The sequence below is a fragment of the Pelobates fuscus genome, chromosome 10, assembly GCF_036172605.1.
Source record: "Pelobates fuscus isolate aPelFus1 chromosome 10, aPelFus1.pri, whole genome shotgun sequence".
Lineage (NCBI taxonomy): Eukaryota > Metazoa > Chordata > Amphibia > Anura > Pelobatidae > Pelobates > Pelobates fuscus.
Genome location: NC_086326.1, coordinates 8,446,676 through 8,462,403, shown reverse-complemented (window position 1 = coordinate 8,462,403; position 15,728 = coordinate 8,446,676). Strand labels below are relative to the sequence as shown.

At 38.3% G+C, this 15,728-nt stretch overlaps 2 protein-coding genes across 2 annotated transcripts in view; one reads left to right on the top strand and one right to left on the bottom strand.

The window, feature by feature from the left end:
• Positions 1-296: 296 nt before the first annotated feature.
• DCLRE1A (DNA cross-link repair 1A) lies at positions 297-10,830 on the bottom strand (the record flags this gene model as incomplete). The annotated part of the gene is made up of 9 exons (XM_063434838.1): positions 297-808; positions 929-1,070; positions 1,881-2,035; positions 4,344-4,489; positions 5,269-5,412; positions 6,285-6,403; positions 6,898-7,031; positions 7,929-9,299; positions 10,527-10,830. Coding segments are annotated over 9 exons (2,697 nt in total), but the record flags the coding sequence as incomplete, so codon positions are not given.
• A 1,322-nt stretch (positions 10,831-12,152) lies between these two features.
• NHLRC2 (NHL repeat containing 2) overlaps positions 12,153-15,728 on the top strand; it is a 49,070-nt gene continuing 45,494 nt past the window's right edge. Inside the window, exon 1 of the mRNA XM_063433850.1 lies at positions 12,153-12,328. Within this exon, the coding sequence (XP_063289920.1) occupies positions 12,163-12,328 (166 nt within the window). The 5' untranslated portion in view covers positions 12,153-12,162. The remainder of the gene's footprint in view (positions 12,329-15,728) is intronic.

Below are 15,728 nucleotides of genomic sequence, written 5' to 3'. Positions count from 1 at the left end.
AACAAAGGTGATAGAACTCCTAAATGGCAGAGAATTGAGTAGTGTAACTTAAAAGGAGTTATCTATACACCAAAACGGCTTCATTAAGCTAAAGTTGTTTTGGTGACTAGTGTCCCTTTAATTAAATGTTTGCATTCAGAGGTTTTTTTGTAAACTATATCTGCAAGCCCTTCAGCTTTGCTACAGCGATAACATGTTTTAGCATGAGATACATTTCAAACCGGATTGGAAAAGGGTTTTTTATTTCATTAGTTTGCTTTATAAGTAAATTTTTTGTGTACAAAATGCGAGTATTTAGCAGTTATACTGCAAAAGGCTAAAATTATTAAATAACTTTCTAAAAAGGTTTGTCATAAATTACATTAAGTTAAAAAAAAAAAAAATCCATCATGTGCAATAAAACTGATGAATAAACTGACAGAGAGACAGAGTCCAGAACAGTTCAGCAAAGAGTTTTAGATATTTAACCCAGACCGGGAAGTATGGTAAACAGGGAATGCACCAGCTCGAGAGACTGAATAGCGGTCACTGGCAAGGGTAAAATTTCTAAGAGGTCACATGTATATTTAGCAGCAGACAGGAAGAAAAAAAGGGAAACTGTGTAACCACGCAAAGAACGTGTTCAATTACGTAGTATTTCTGATTGGTTTAGAGGAAGCTTCCAAAGACCAATCCGTAAAATACTTTTCCATGGTAGAACGGGATTTGGGGCTTCCAACGTTAACTGTCGGGATTATTTTCTGAGGCTTACACCATTGAACAAAACGTTTCATTTCCAAGAAGCTGCTGTGTTCACTGTACGGTATACCTAAAATAGAAATATAAAAAAAAAAATATATAAAATATATATTTTGTCTAAAAACACAAACCAACCCACATCCCACCGAGAGCAGGCGTGGCCTCTGATAGACACAAAGACAGTTTGTACCATAAAGTGTGACTTTCCCTCTGGTCTCTGGTCTGAGATTTGTCACTGAACTGCATTGATCCGAATAAGTCCATCCTGTAGGCTTGAATGCCAAGACACGCTCATATTTCCCAGAAAACTTGTTGAGGTGAGCATACAAACCCTGTGTGGAACAAGAAAATATAGAGAAGACTTAAGAGACGTTACCTCGCTGTACTAGCTAAACTAAGAATACACACTACATATTGATACGCATATTACCAATAGTAAATGTTGGAGGAACTGAACATGTGAAAAAAATAAAAATAAATACATGAGCACACAATTTACGTTAATAAAATAGTTAAATATTTTATTTTTAACCAAACATGCAAATCCGTTATACAAGTTACAGCAATATTCCAAAATGCAAAAGTGAAGATGATATTCACCAAGTATCTTCAAATCAGAGAAACACAGATAATCCAAGTCAACAAACCACACCGAATATAGTACATACCATCAGATCCAGACAGCTATGAATGTGAGGAGAGAACCAGCAGATACCAAATAAGTCCAATAAGGCACTCAGCCTTTAAGGGAGGATTGAAGGTGGAGTGCAGTTATATTGCGGGGACTTATTTGGTATCTATTAGCACTCTACGCTCACATTCAAAGGGAATTCTAAGTCTATTTCAAGTTTAAGGTCAAAATAGCTGAATTGGAAAAATTCTGTAAGTCAGCAATGCATCAAGATCAGTTACTTTGGCCTTTGCCTGGTGCCTTACCAAGGTCAGCAGTTAAACGACTTCCAGACAGTTTGAGAACATAGTCGGGGCCTGCAAGGTGTCAGTCATCTCTTACTTTGAAGGCTGAAACTCGTGCATGGATCTTTACTGAACTAAGCCTTTGAGATGCTGAAGACATTCTCTTTCATTGTACGGTCTCCCACTCTAAGTAACCCATCAAAATGCACGAGGAAATTGAGCCTTACCTTAAAATTAACCTGCATCATGGGAAGAACATGAAGCGCAGTGCTGTGCCAGTCGGTAGTGACGAGCGAGCTGATTTCCTCGGACTCCAGACACAGCATTGTTTTATATTTGTCCTGAGACATGCTGACCTTACAGCCCAAGACTGCAGCGATAGCTGCACAGAGAAATAACATAAGACAGCGTTTACACAAAAATCAGACGTGGCTGGTAACGAGGGTACATTAGCCTTTGCAAAACACTCTTTCCATGATATTATGACGAGATTATAATATGGCTAAACCTATACAATTAACAGACAAATTGCCGAGAAGTGTAAGGATATAATTATTATTATTTTTTTTTAAACCAAACACACTTTTGCTGGGTCTGGGCAAAAGAGTTAAAGAAAAACCCATAATGGTGGTTAGAGTATGTGTTAGGGATCGACCGATATTGATACCGATATTCTGTGAACTTTCAGGCCGATAGCCGATATAATTTACCGATATTCTGTACATTTACCATTTTGGAAAATAAAAACTATTTCTAAAGGTAAATGCACAAAATATACATGCCACGTGTAGTGGATGCAGTGTGTTTAGACAGGGGAGCTGTGTATGTGTGTACTGGATGCAGTGTGTGTTTGTGTAGTGTGAGTGGTGTGGATGCAGTGTGTGTTTGTGTAGTGGATGCAGTGTGTATTTGTCTAGTGTGTATATAATGAAAGCAGAGTGTTTGTGTAGTGTGTGGGTAGTGTGCGTAAAGTGAATGCATTGTGTGTAAGGTGAATGCTGTATATACTAAATGCAAAGTGTGTGTGTTTGTGTAGTGTGTGTATATAAGGAATGCAGAGTGTGTGTATAGTGAATGTAGTGTGTTTATATAATGCAGAGTGTGTGTTTGTATAGTGTGTATATAATGCGCATTATATAAACACACTACACAAACACACACTGAATTATATAAACACACTACACAAACACACTGTATATAATGCAGTGTGTTTGTATAGTGTGTGCATATAATGCAGTGTGTGTTTGTATAGTGTGTATATAATGCAGTGTGTGCATATAATGCAGTGTGTTTGTATAGTGTGTGTATATAATGCAGTGTGTTTGTATAGTGTGTGTGTATATAAAATGCAGTGTGTTTGTATAGTGTGTGTGTATATAAAATGCAGTGTGTTTGTATAGTGTGTGTGTATATAAAATGCAGTGTGTTTGTATAGTGTGTGTGTATATAATTCAGTGTGTTTGTATAGTGTGTGTGTATATAATGCAGTGTGTATATAATACAGTGTGTTTGTGTAGTGTGCATTATATACACACACTATACAAACACACTGCATTATATACACACTATACAAACACTGCATTATACACACTATACAAACACACTGCATTATATACACACACACTATACAAACACACTGCATTACACACACACACTATACAAACACACTGCATTACACACACACACTATACAAACACACTGCATTACACACACACACTATACAAACACACTGCATTACACACACACACTATACAAACACACTGCATTACACACACACACTATACAAACACACTGCATTACACACACACACACACTATACAAACACACTGAATTATATACACAGTGTGTTTGTGTATAATAGAGTGTGTGTGAGGGGGCATTTTTTATTAAATGTTTTTTTTGTTTTTTTTATAGTAAATTATTATTTTTTTATATATTTAATTATAATTATTTATTTATTGTTGTCCCCCCCTCCCTGCTTGTTGCCTTGCCAGTGAGGGGGATATGTTAATCCCTGGTGGTCCAGTGGCATTGGCTTAGCTGGGGGAGGGGAGGGGAGGGAAGTGGGGTGGGCAGCAAGCGTTTACTCACCACCCAGCAGCTCCTCCAGCTCCCCAGTGTAAATCTCGCGAGACCCGCGGCCGTCAGAGCTGGCCGCGGGTCTCGCGAAATTTACACTGGGGAGCTGGAGGAGCTGCAGGGAGGTGAGTAAACGCTTGCTGCCCGCCCCTCCAGGACCGCCGGGCTTGTAATGAGCCTGGCGGTCCTGGGAGGTATTATCGGCAATATCGGTATCCCTATTGGCCGATACCGATATTGCTGAAAATACCGAATAGCGGCCGATTATATCGGTAAAACCGATAATCGGTCGATCCCTAGTATGTGTGAGCAATCATTGTGGGAGAGTCAGATGTGCGTACACAGGCAGCAGCGAATAGAACAAGTTCTCAATACACTAGAAACCGCCAGTAAATATAGCAATAAATTCCCCATCTAAAAACACTTCAGGCTGACAATGGGTGAAAACTGGCAGCAGGGCAGGAACCAAGCAGTTCTTGCAATATGGACATGGCCACGGTTAAAGTCACATAAACCATAAAACACTGAAATAATGTGGAAAATGGACATGAACATCTAGTCTGCATAGGGTTTTCCGTTGTGAGATATTAGTGACAGCAAGCAGAGAATACCTAGGAAGACTTTCTCCTTTCCAACAGAATAAGTTCCACAGACAACCAGTGTGCGTGGATGCGAGGTAACCATTTCAAAGGCAGCGTTTGCAGCAAACTCAATAACTTCGTGCTGGGGAGGGAAGGTGTATTCTGGGCTGCAGTATCTGGAACAGAATACGTAACAACTAATGAAGGAAAAATTATATTTGATCCAATGGGGAACTTATTCTATTTAATATTAACACTTATTAGCTTGTCATGTAATCTGCAGTAATAACCAACGACACGTCCTTAACTTGCACAGGGTGGAAGTCTGCAATTTGAGAAAAGTAACATCAGGGAGCCAAACGAGCCTCAGCTCAGACACAAACAAACTTGAAATCCTAAATCATTAAAAGCGCATGCTGCACCTCTCCGAAGCAGTCTGGAGAAGCATAACGTTTGTCAGAGATCCTTAAAATAGAGTTCCTGCATCAATGTATAAACAGAATTGTTTCAGGAGCAGTTTATTATATCGTACGACTAATGGGATGGTTTTGAAGGAAGAAACATTTTTATTAAAGCAGAAAGTCACTCCCCGGAGTGCATCTAGCAAAGAAACAGACTGTCCACAAAAGATGCAATCTGGCAAGAAGCTAAAATACTAGTGGACTAGCAGGTATGTCAACATATAATGTATTAGCTTTAGAATGCATTGCAATTGGTAGTGTTCATTTTCAGCATGTTATAACAAATTAAAGCTAGAAGGTTTTTGTTTTTGGTAAAAAAAAAACAAAAAATGTATTAAAAAAACAAAAAAAAAAAAAGCTGAAGGGATCTCTTAAATTCACCTCATCTTTGATTTATTTGTAATTTATATTTCTGCCACTTTCAGTAGACGTGAGCAGTTTGTTCTCCCTGAGAACAGATTTTCTAAACAGCAGAGTGGTGACAAAAGTCTTACGTGGTGTCGAGGTAGAGCGTGTTTATCTTCTGGCCAATTAGAGGCAGATAATTCTCCATTGATGGATCGGCACGGAAGTCTCCTGTATGCAATACTGTGGTCCCATTGGGGAGAACAAAGAGGAGCAAAACAGCCCCAGGGCAACTAGAAGAGAGCAGATCAGGGATAAGAGATAAATTCACCACAAGTAATTCTGTGCACAATAAGAATGCTTCATTGTAAATGAATGTTCTTTTAGCATGTATAAGCTGGCTGGAGGAATAAGTATTTATTTTTTAAACATACTTCAGAAAAAGTAAAAAAAAAAAAAATTTATATATATATATATATATATATATATAATCTATTTTCAATCCTTTATGTAATAATTTGGTTTTGTTTTTTTAATTGAGGCAACAGTTGTCATTTAAAGACAAGACATGATATAAAATAATATTTTTATAAGTAAGGTGCAAGTGTAATAAGCAGAGATAAACCTCAGAAGTTCCATAGATCTGTATCCAATTTAATACATTGTTTACAGTGTTTTTATCTCCTACCAACACCAAACACAGGAGACAGTGCTCTGGCAAAGACTTTATACCGGCAAAGTGTGGTTGATATAGTGACAGCTTACACGGCGCATGTTTGTGTTTTACTGGTGACTGGCAAGTATCAATGCAAGCTTGTAAACCATGACAAATTTGGAAACCAGTCACAAATTAGTAACCGCTGATAGCTACGAGTAACAATTTCCTGCAGAAATATATTGAGGAGGCTGGAAATGAGCCCATAGAGTATACAGACAGCTGCACAGGGCACACTGCAAAGCCCGGGCCATCTCAGGAAGCACAGGGCATTTGGCGGAGGGGCAGCTGTTGAAGTTGTATAGCAGGTGAAAATTTGTAATAGCAAGTAATTTAAGCCTGGCTAGTAGCAAGGCACTTCGATTTTGAGCCCTGTATTACCTCCCATTATTTTTCAGAGCCTATGTGCGGTGTGTTATGCAGGTGTGAACTAATTAAAACGCAACGTACTGATTGGCATCCAGCAGAAATACTTTGATGTTGTCCACCACGCACTCTGTGTTCATAGGTAGAACGTTTATAAATTCCTTCTCCACGCGCAGCTTGCTCTGTACCAGATTTCCTGTGATCTGGAAAACAAAGACACGAGAAAGCTCCATTTATCTGATACCGAATCCCACGTCTGGCCACTGACCTTACAGCTATGGTCTCCGTGCCACCAACAAACCCAAAAGAAAAACACACTCCTTCCTCTCAATTTGACTTCCTCCTTTCCCTCAGAACTGCCACCTTAATACACAACCTTGGATTTTGGAGTTACATCCTTATATATAACCTATAGGACGTTAATGGCTGCAGCTCATTTGTATCTTGTACAAATGATTACTCCCTCTACTGGACTGTTCTGTATAATGGTCTCATATGAAGACAAATCTACCTTCCAGGGGCACAGGCAATGCCCACCGCCAGGCATCCTTTCCAGGGGCACAGGCAATGCCCACCGCCAGGAATCCATTTAAATCACAGGGCAAAGCCCACCACCAGGCATCCATTTAAGGGCACACCAAGTTATTAGCAAGTAATGAAAAGATAAACCAATCCCATGCTAAGCAGCATGTTTTACCTTACTGCAGTAAATTGGGAATCGGAATTTCTTTGTGAGACCCCCATAGTGATCCGAGTGGAAATGAGTCAAAAAATATGCAGAACATCCCTCTATCTGTCCATACTGAAAGGCGTCCACAGTGAAGTTAGTCCCTGCAAAACACCAGAGAAAGATCACCACTTGGATTTATATTAGAAAAACACTTGGTGGCAAGTCTGCATTTTAATAAAGTTTTGTATATGTAGGGGAGGGAGGTGGGTAAGAAATACACACACACACACACACACACACACACACACACACACACACACACACAATCATTTTTGGCAGGTTCTTTTCTAACAACCCAACCTGCTTTAATGAGATTAACCATCTTACTTGGGAAATCGCTGCCGTGCAAGGTTAAATAAGGGCACTGAATTCAGGTACTTGTGACAAAGGGGCCAAAAAGAGAGTTGGCCTGGATACCCAAATATCACGTATTACAGGGCTTTGAATACACACCTCAATGCAGCCCAGAAAATGTAACAGTTGAATCTGGATTACAATTTGCTGGTTGACAATAGGCCACAACCCAGCTGGCTGAGTGAGATGTGAGTGAGACCCCAAACGTACCATGTATTATGGGGTGTATGAAGGGTGGCCTCACTAACCTCAGGAATATTGATAATGGAATTGCAAATATGAGGACAAAATAGCCAAAAAGAAGGTCTAAGTTAGAGGTTTTTTCACACAAAACCCAGTTGTGAAAATACTTTAGCAGCATTATTCGCTAACATCGTTATTAACAAGTGTTACTTGTGAGGAATTTATAGGGATTTCAAATTTTAGGTCACAATGGTTGAATCAAAAAAATTCTCTAGATCTCAGATCGACTACTATAGCCTGAAGTTTACTGAAAAGTTAAATCCGTACGCAGATTTATATTACAGGTCAGGGACAGGCGGCACATGGATTTTCTTTGCAGCAGGGGCCGGTGTTAGTCTTGACACAGGTGAAAAGAGGAGTTAAAATGTTTTCCCATAAAACCGCAGTAAGTCAGGACATACCTGGGATTTTCTTGTAGAATGGACATTTCTTCTTCCCACTCCCCTCTCCTGTTGAGTTTTGCCTGAATTTCTTCCCCTGTCTTTTGTGGCTCCCCATCTCCACTGAATTAGGAGTTTCATTAAGAGAATCGGTGTCTCCAAGCGAGCCCTGAGCTTTCCTCTTCCTTGGGCCGCGTTTATTACCCCCCTGGGCTGTAACATCATTCAAACTCTGGGACTTTAAAGGGAACACAGCTTCTTTCTCTATGACAGGTTTGGGTTTAAGCCCAAAGAACACCCCAATGTCCATCTGTTTCTTTGCCTTGGCAGGAGCGATTTCTACAGAGGGCATAGCAGCACTTCCCTGGGGTACAGGTATCTCTCCTATATGACCTTTTACTGCAGGTTGAGAAAGTCCTGGTGTGTGCTGCGGTTTCTGTGTACAGAGGAGACTAACCTGCTTTGTCCTGTCTTTCAAACTGTCACAAGCACTCCGTTCAGATTGAATGTTACCGAGTAAAATCACTTTGTTCATCTGGCTGGAAGAGACAATTAGTCTGTTATCACGTTCTGCTGTTAACCAATTGTTAAGCTCAGGGCGGTGTACATCCCAATCATTAATGCAGGAGGCAGGTGAGCTGTATATGGACCAATTATCATCTTCTGTGATTGGTGTAGTTTCAGGCTGATTAGCAGCACATGGGAAAGGCTCATGGGTGATGCTCTCTGAGAATAAGGGTTCTGAGCTACTTCTATTGCATGTTTCCCCATTGCTATGAGAGTCTTCAAGCTGCTGATTTCCAGCTAAACGCTCTTTATTCCTGTGCAAATTCTCCTCCGCAGACTGACAGGGAAGCGCACTCTTTATTGAGCCAGTGATGCTATCCTTCTCATCGCTGTATAGCTCCTCGTCACTGTGAAGAGGAGAATAAGAGATTTCACAATCAAAATAATTGGGGGCTTGATGTGGGAGGTTTGGGGCTGTGACATTGTTTAACCTATTATAAAGAGGATCAGTACGGCTGTTTGGGGACAGTGAACCTTGTGATGGCACACTTTTGGATGGGGATGAAAGCCAGACATCAAGCGATGTCTGTTTTACTGATTCCTGAGAGCTTGCAGGTGATTGTGAATGAGGAGATCTTTGGCTCCTAGGTGTATTGCTAATATCTAGTGCAGGAATGCAGTTTTCAGGTCTGATTTCATTGTCCTGTCCACGATTAGAACGATGAGTGGCTGGTGATTTGGCAGTTTCAAGAGATGAATGAAGGGCTGAGTATAGTGGAGAACAGTTAAGCTCATCCATTGCACGACTCTGAGCAAGCTGGAAGTGGCTGAACTTCTTGTAGTGTGACGGGATAGTGGAACTGCATGTAATGCCATCGGGGCATTCTGAAAAAGAAACAAAGGAACAGATGAATGTATACCCCAGTGTCCTATTGTAAACAGATCATTTGATAATTTACCATGTTCGACCATAACTGTGTAAGATGTCAATGGGCTTTAACTTATGAAATGCCAAAACAATCAAGCCTGTAAGAAAACATTATCTGGATTATTTACTAAACTGTTATCAGGAAAACACTAGGGGATTACAAAAAGCATGTCAGCTGGAGAGAAATACCGGAGTTGGATTTTTCAGATTGTCTATGTTGGTCTAGGGCAGTGATGGCTAACCTTGACACCCTAAATTGTTTCTGGACTACATTTGCCATGATGCTCAGCTAGCTTTTAGAGTCTTAAACATGAACATCAAAGGGAAATGTAGTCCAGAAACAATGTATGGTGTCCAGGTTAGCCATCACTGATCTAGGGTGTGTGATTCTCTGGCCAGTTCTTAGTTTAGCGAATAACCCTTTAAGTAAATCTAGAGAATGCTGAGACTTCTAGTCCTTGGCAGCTACAATCTGTTCTAAAAAGTCTGTAAATTCTACCTTTTCAATTATTGAATACATGTAACAACTAAACATTGTCAATGGTGAAGTTCCCATTACATAACTGAATTCCCTATATTTGCACATTTTAAGGTGAATTTTTTTTTTTGGTCCCGTTGTCTAGTTCCATGATATTAAACTGGGTTTAATTCCCCATTTTCTAGATCGGTGGTTCCCATACAACCTCATGGCCCATTCCAGGTTTTGTCAGAATCTCCGATGGAATAGAATAGAAAAATACATAAATCCTGGATTGTAGCTGGGTCATTAAGGATGGTTTAGGAACCACTGACCAAGAGGACTCTACTCTCCAATGGAAGCCTCACATGTTCTCTAAATCAGGGATCGGCAACATTCGCACTCCAGATGTTTTCGACTACATCTCCCATTATGCTTTGGCAGTAGATGGGGCTGTAAGAGCATTAAGGAAAATGTAGTTCACAACATCTGGAGTGCCAGCGGATGCCTAACCCTGCTCTAGATTTATATTTATATGTACTGGTCAAATGCTGGCAGTGTCCAACAATGCTGACTTACAGGAAAGTGCTAAAATCTACATTTGCCATTACCCACAAACAGATCTAACTTTGTTGTTGGAGTTGACTGGTTGAGAGTGATCGTAATTGGCATAAACCGGAGCTGCAGGAGGTCAGATTGATTTACCAGAAAGTAAAGGATGGGTTACCTTTATCTGTGAGAGCTGGCGTGTCCAAGCACTCGCTCACATGCCATCTGGGTGTCTGTACCAGGAGTATAGAAAATGGCATCTGGCAGCTGGGACAGTGCCCATTGTGCCGGGGGGAGCTGGTCCCAGGACTCTGGGTTTTATTGGACCTTTTTGTTGTTGGTGTACAAGTGCCAAGTCTGAGTCCATTTTGTTTCCCAGCTGTCCTGGGATCTTTTGTGGTATCTGCCTGCCTGGATTTCAATCTGTCTGTCTTTTCCTGCTCACGTTTGGCTGATGCTGCAGCTTGTCTGTTGTGTTGTTGTGCTGCAGCTTGTCTGTTGTGTTGTTGTGCTGTTCTCTCCTCACTGGTCTTTAACTGTTTACTTTTCCTCAGGGATTTATAATCCCATATATCGATTTCTGGGATTTCATTATCTGACATTACTGAAACAGAGTTACCGGTATGTAAAAATTTACATTCGAGTAATTTAGACATTACATGGTTATTAACACATTATAACAGTTATTCAGACATTAGGCACTTTAAAGATAAGATTATGTTTAACAGAAATATAACAGTAATGTCTGAGAATTTCTATCAACCTATAAATACTATAATATAATAATACTATAATATACTGCACTCACTATATAATACTATAATATACTGCACTGACTATCACAATATAATAATAATACTATAACACTATATAATAATATAATAATACTATAACACTATATAATACTAATAATAATACTATAACACTATATATAATAATATAACACTATATATAATAATATAACACTATATAATAATATAATAATACTATAACACTATATATAATAATATTAATATAACACTATATAATAATAATAATATAACACTATATATAATAATATAACACTATATATAATAATATAACACTATATAATAATAATATAACACTATATATAATATAACACTATATAATAATATTATAACACTATATATAATATAACATTATATATAATATAACACTATATAATAATAATATAACACTATATATAATATAACACTATATATAATAGTCACTGAGGTTAAGTGAAGTTCCATCTCGCGCCGATCACTTCCTGTCTGTCTGTTTAAATCAGCACTTTCCTCACACAATCATTATAAACATTAACATTATTATTATATTATATACCCAGTGATATCAGTCAGTGCTGAATTATATTATTATTATTATTATTATTATTTCCCGGATATTCTATTGTAGTAATAATAATAATTAATAATATTTGTGGAATCTGTGTGTGAAGCTTTTTACTGTGATTTCTGTCAGCACTTTCCTCACAGGTATTATTATATAATAATAATAATAATAATAACACAGTGCTGTATTTTATTATATATTATTATTATTATTTATTATTATTATATATTATTATTATTATTTATTATTCAGGTTCCAGTCAGGCCGGTACCCGGGGAGGTCACAGTGAATCTGCGGCTGCAGACTGTCTGCCAGGTGTTTCACGGGGTGGGCGGGACGGAGCCCAGTGGGCGGGGCGGAGCGGAGCAGTAAGATGGCGGCCTGGTCCCAGTGGGCGGGGTGGGGTGGAGCAGTAAGATGGCGGCCTGGTCCCAGTGGGCGGGGTGGGGTGGAGCAGTAAGATGGCGGCTCCGGGCAGCGTGTTGTCGCTCAGTGCCGGGCAGTCCTCGCTGGAGCTCGCCCTTGGGGAGGCCGGGAACCGGGAGGACAGAGAGCGGCTGGTCCTGGATTATGTGGGGAACCTGTCCACCCGGGCCGGAGAGCTCACAGTGCCAGAACTCGCTGCAGGTATCGCTATTTACTAAACGGCGATAAATGGCTCATAGCCTACTGTGACAGAGAAACTCTCACTTTTATAAATAATAATAATAACCTGACGGTAAATAATAGCCTGTCATTAAATAATAATACTCATTATAACCTGACAGTAAATAATAATCTTTCAGTAAATAATAATAATAATAACCTGACCGTAAATATTAATAAAAATCTGTCAGTAAATAATAATAATACTAATAATAACAACCTGCCCACCCGGGCCGGAGAGCTCACAGTGCCAGAACTCGCTGCAGGTATCGCTATTTACTGAACGGCGATAAATGGCTCATAGCCTACTGTGACAGAGAAACTCTCACTTTTATAAATAATGATAATAATAATAACCTGACAGTAAATAATAATACTAATAATAATAATCTTTCAGATAATAATAATAATCTTTCAGTAAATATTAATAATAACCTGACCGTAAATATTAATAATAATCTGTCAGTAAATAATAATAATCTTTCATAAATATTAATAATAACCTGACAGTAAATATTAATAATAATCTGTCAGTAAATAATAATAACCTGGCCACCGGGGCCGGAGAGCTAACAGTGCCAGAACTCGCTATTTACTAAACGGCGATAAATGGTTCATAGCATACTGTGACAGAGAAACTCTCACTTTTATTAATAATAATAATAATAATAACCTGACAACAGTAAATAATAACAACCTTATAGTAAATAATAATAATAACCTGACCGTAAATAATAATAATCTTTCAGTAAATATTAATAATAACCTGACCGTAAATAATAATAATCTGTCAGTAAATATTAATAATAACCTGACAGTAAATATTAATAATCTGTCAGTAGATAATAATAATAATTCTAATAATAACAACCTGCCCACCGGGGCCGGAGAGCTCACAGTGACAGAACTCGCTGCAGGTATCGCTATTTACTAAACGGCGATAAATGGCTCATAGCCTACTGTGACAGAGAAACTCTCACTTTAATAAATAATAATAATAACCTGACGGTAAACAATAGCCTGTCATTAAATAATAATAACCTGACAGTAAATAATACTAATAATAATCTTTCAGTAAATATTAATAATAATCTGTCAGTAAATAATAATACTAATAATAACAACCTGCCCACCCGGGCCGGAGAGCTCACAGTGCCAGAACTCGCTGCAGGTATCGCTATTTACTAAACGGCGATAAATGGCTCATAGCCTACTGTGACAGAGAAACTCTCACTTTAATAAATAATAATAATAATCTTTCAGTAAATATTAATAATAATCTGTCAGTAAATAATAATAATCTTTCAGTAAATAATAACCTGACAGTAAGTATTAATAATAATCTGTCAGTAAATAATAATACTAATAATAACAACCTGCCCACCGGGGCCGGAGAGCTCACAGTGCCAGAACTCGCTATTTACTAAACGGCGATAAATGGCTCATAGCCTACTGTGACAGAGAAACTCTCACCTTAATAAATAATAATAATAATCTTTCAGTAAATATTAATAATAATCTGTCAGTAAATAATAATAATCTTTCAGTAAATAATAACCTGACAGTAAGTATTAATAATAATCTGTCAGTAAATAATAATACTAATAATAACAACCTGCCCACCGGGGCCGGAGAGCTCACAGTGCCAGAACTCGCTATTTACTAAACGGCGATAAATGGCTCATAGCCTACTGTGACAGAGAAACTCTCACTTTAATAAATAATAATAATAACCTGACAGTAAATAATAATAATAATAACCTGACGGTGAATAATAATAACCTGACAGTAAATAATAATACTAATAATAGTCTTTCAGTAAATATTAATAATAATCTGTCAGTAAATAATAATACTAATAATAACAACCTGCCCACCCGGGCCAGAGAGCTCACAGTGCCAGAACTCGCTGCAGGTATCGCTATTTACTAAACGGCGATAAATGGCTCATAGCCTACTGTGACAGAGAAACTCTCACTTTAATAAATAATAATAACCTGACGGTTAATAATACTAATAATAACTGTGGCGAAACCAGCTTCGCCACTGTGAACTGGAGAGGCCTGGCTGCTAGCCTCCTGCCCTGCGACTACGGCCCCTGGACATATTGCTCTAGAAACACTATATTTGGGCATGTAATAATTCATATTGCTGCTACTGGCCCTTTAAAAGCAGCGATGGACATATTGGGACTTTTGGGACTACTGTACCTTTAAGACTGTGGAGCGTAGTACAGTAATCCTGCCTTTAATACTTTAATGTCATGTATGTATTTTTGTATGCAGTTTAACCCCTTCAGGACGGAGTCAATAGTGCACGTTCTGATCAAAACAAAACGTAAACAAAAACTGGAATTTGCGCTATGTGTCTGTTCACCCGTAGTTCCCCTCTTTCAAATTATATGCACCCACACTTATTATATATCATTTTGTTCAGGAGAAACAGGGCTTTAATCTATCATTAACTATTCATATATGGAACATCATTTATTATGAATAAAAGTAAAAAAAATGTGAGAAAATAAGATTTTTTTTTAAATTTGCATTTCCGTCTGACATTTTAACTGTGAATGTCATAATACTGTTAGGTTTTACTGCAAAAAAAATGCACATATTTGTAATCAGCGATGTCTCACGAGTACAACAGTACCCCCCATTAACAGGTTTTATGTTGTTTTGGAAAGTTACAGGGTCAAATATAGAACATTACATTTTCAAATTGAAATTTGCCAGATTGGTAATGTTACCTTTGAGACGGTGTGGTAGCCCAGGAATGAGAATTACCCCCATAATGGCATACCTTTTGAAAAAGTAGACAAGCCAAGGTATTGAAAGTGGGGTATGTTTAGTCTTTTTTAGTAGCCACTTAGTCACAAACACTGGCCAAAGTTAGCGTTCATATTTGTTTTTGTGTGAAAAAAGCAAAAAACGAATATTTGGCCAGTGTTTGTGACTAAGTGGCTACTAAGAAAGACTGGACATACCCCACTTGCAATACCTCGGGTTGTCTACTTTTGCAAATGGTATGCCATCATGGGGGTAATTCTCATTCCTGGGCTGCCATACGCTCTCAAAGGCAACATAACCAATCTGGCAAATTTCAATGTGAAAAAAATGAAATGCAAGCCTTATATGTGACTCTCTAACGTTCCAAAACACCATAAAACCTGTACATGGGGGGTACTGTTATTCTCGGGAGACTTCACTAAACACAAATATTAGTGTTTTAAAACAGTAAAACATATTACAACAATAATATAGACCATAAAAGTGCAGTTCGCTTGTAAAAAATGCAAAAAACGTCACTTTTACTTAAAATATCATCGTTGTAATACAATTTACCAGTTTGAAACACGAATATTTGAGTTCAGCGAAGTCTCCCG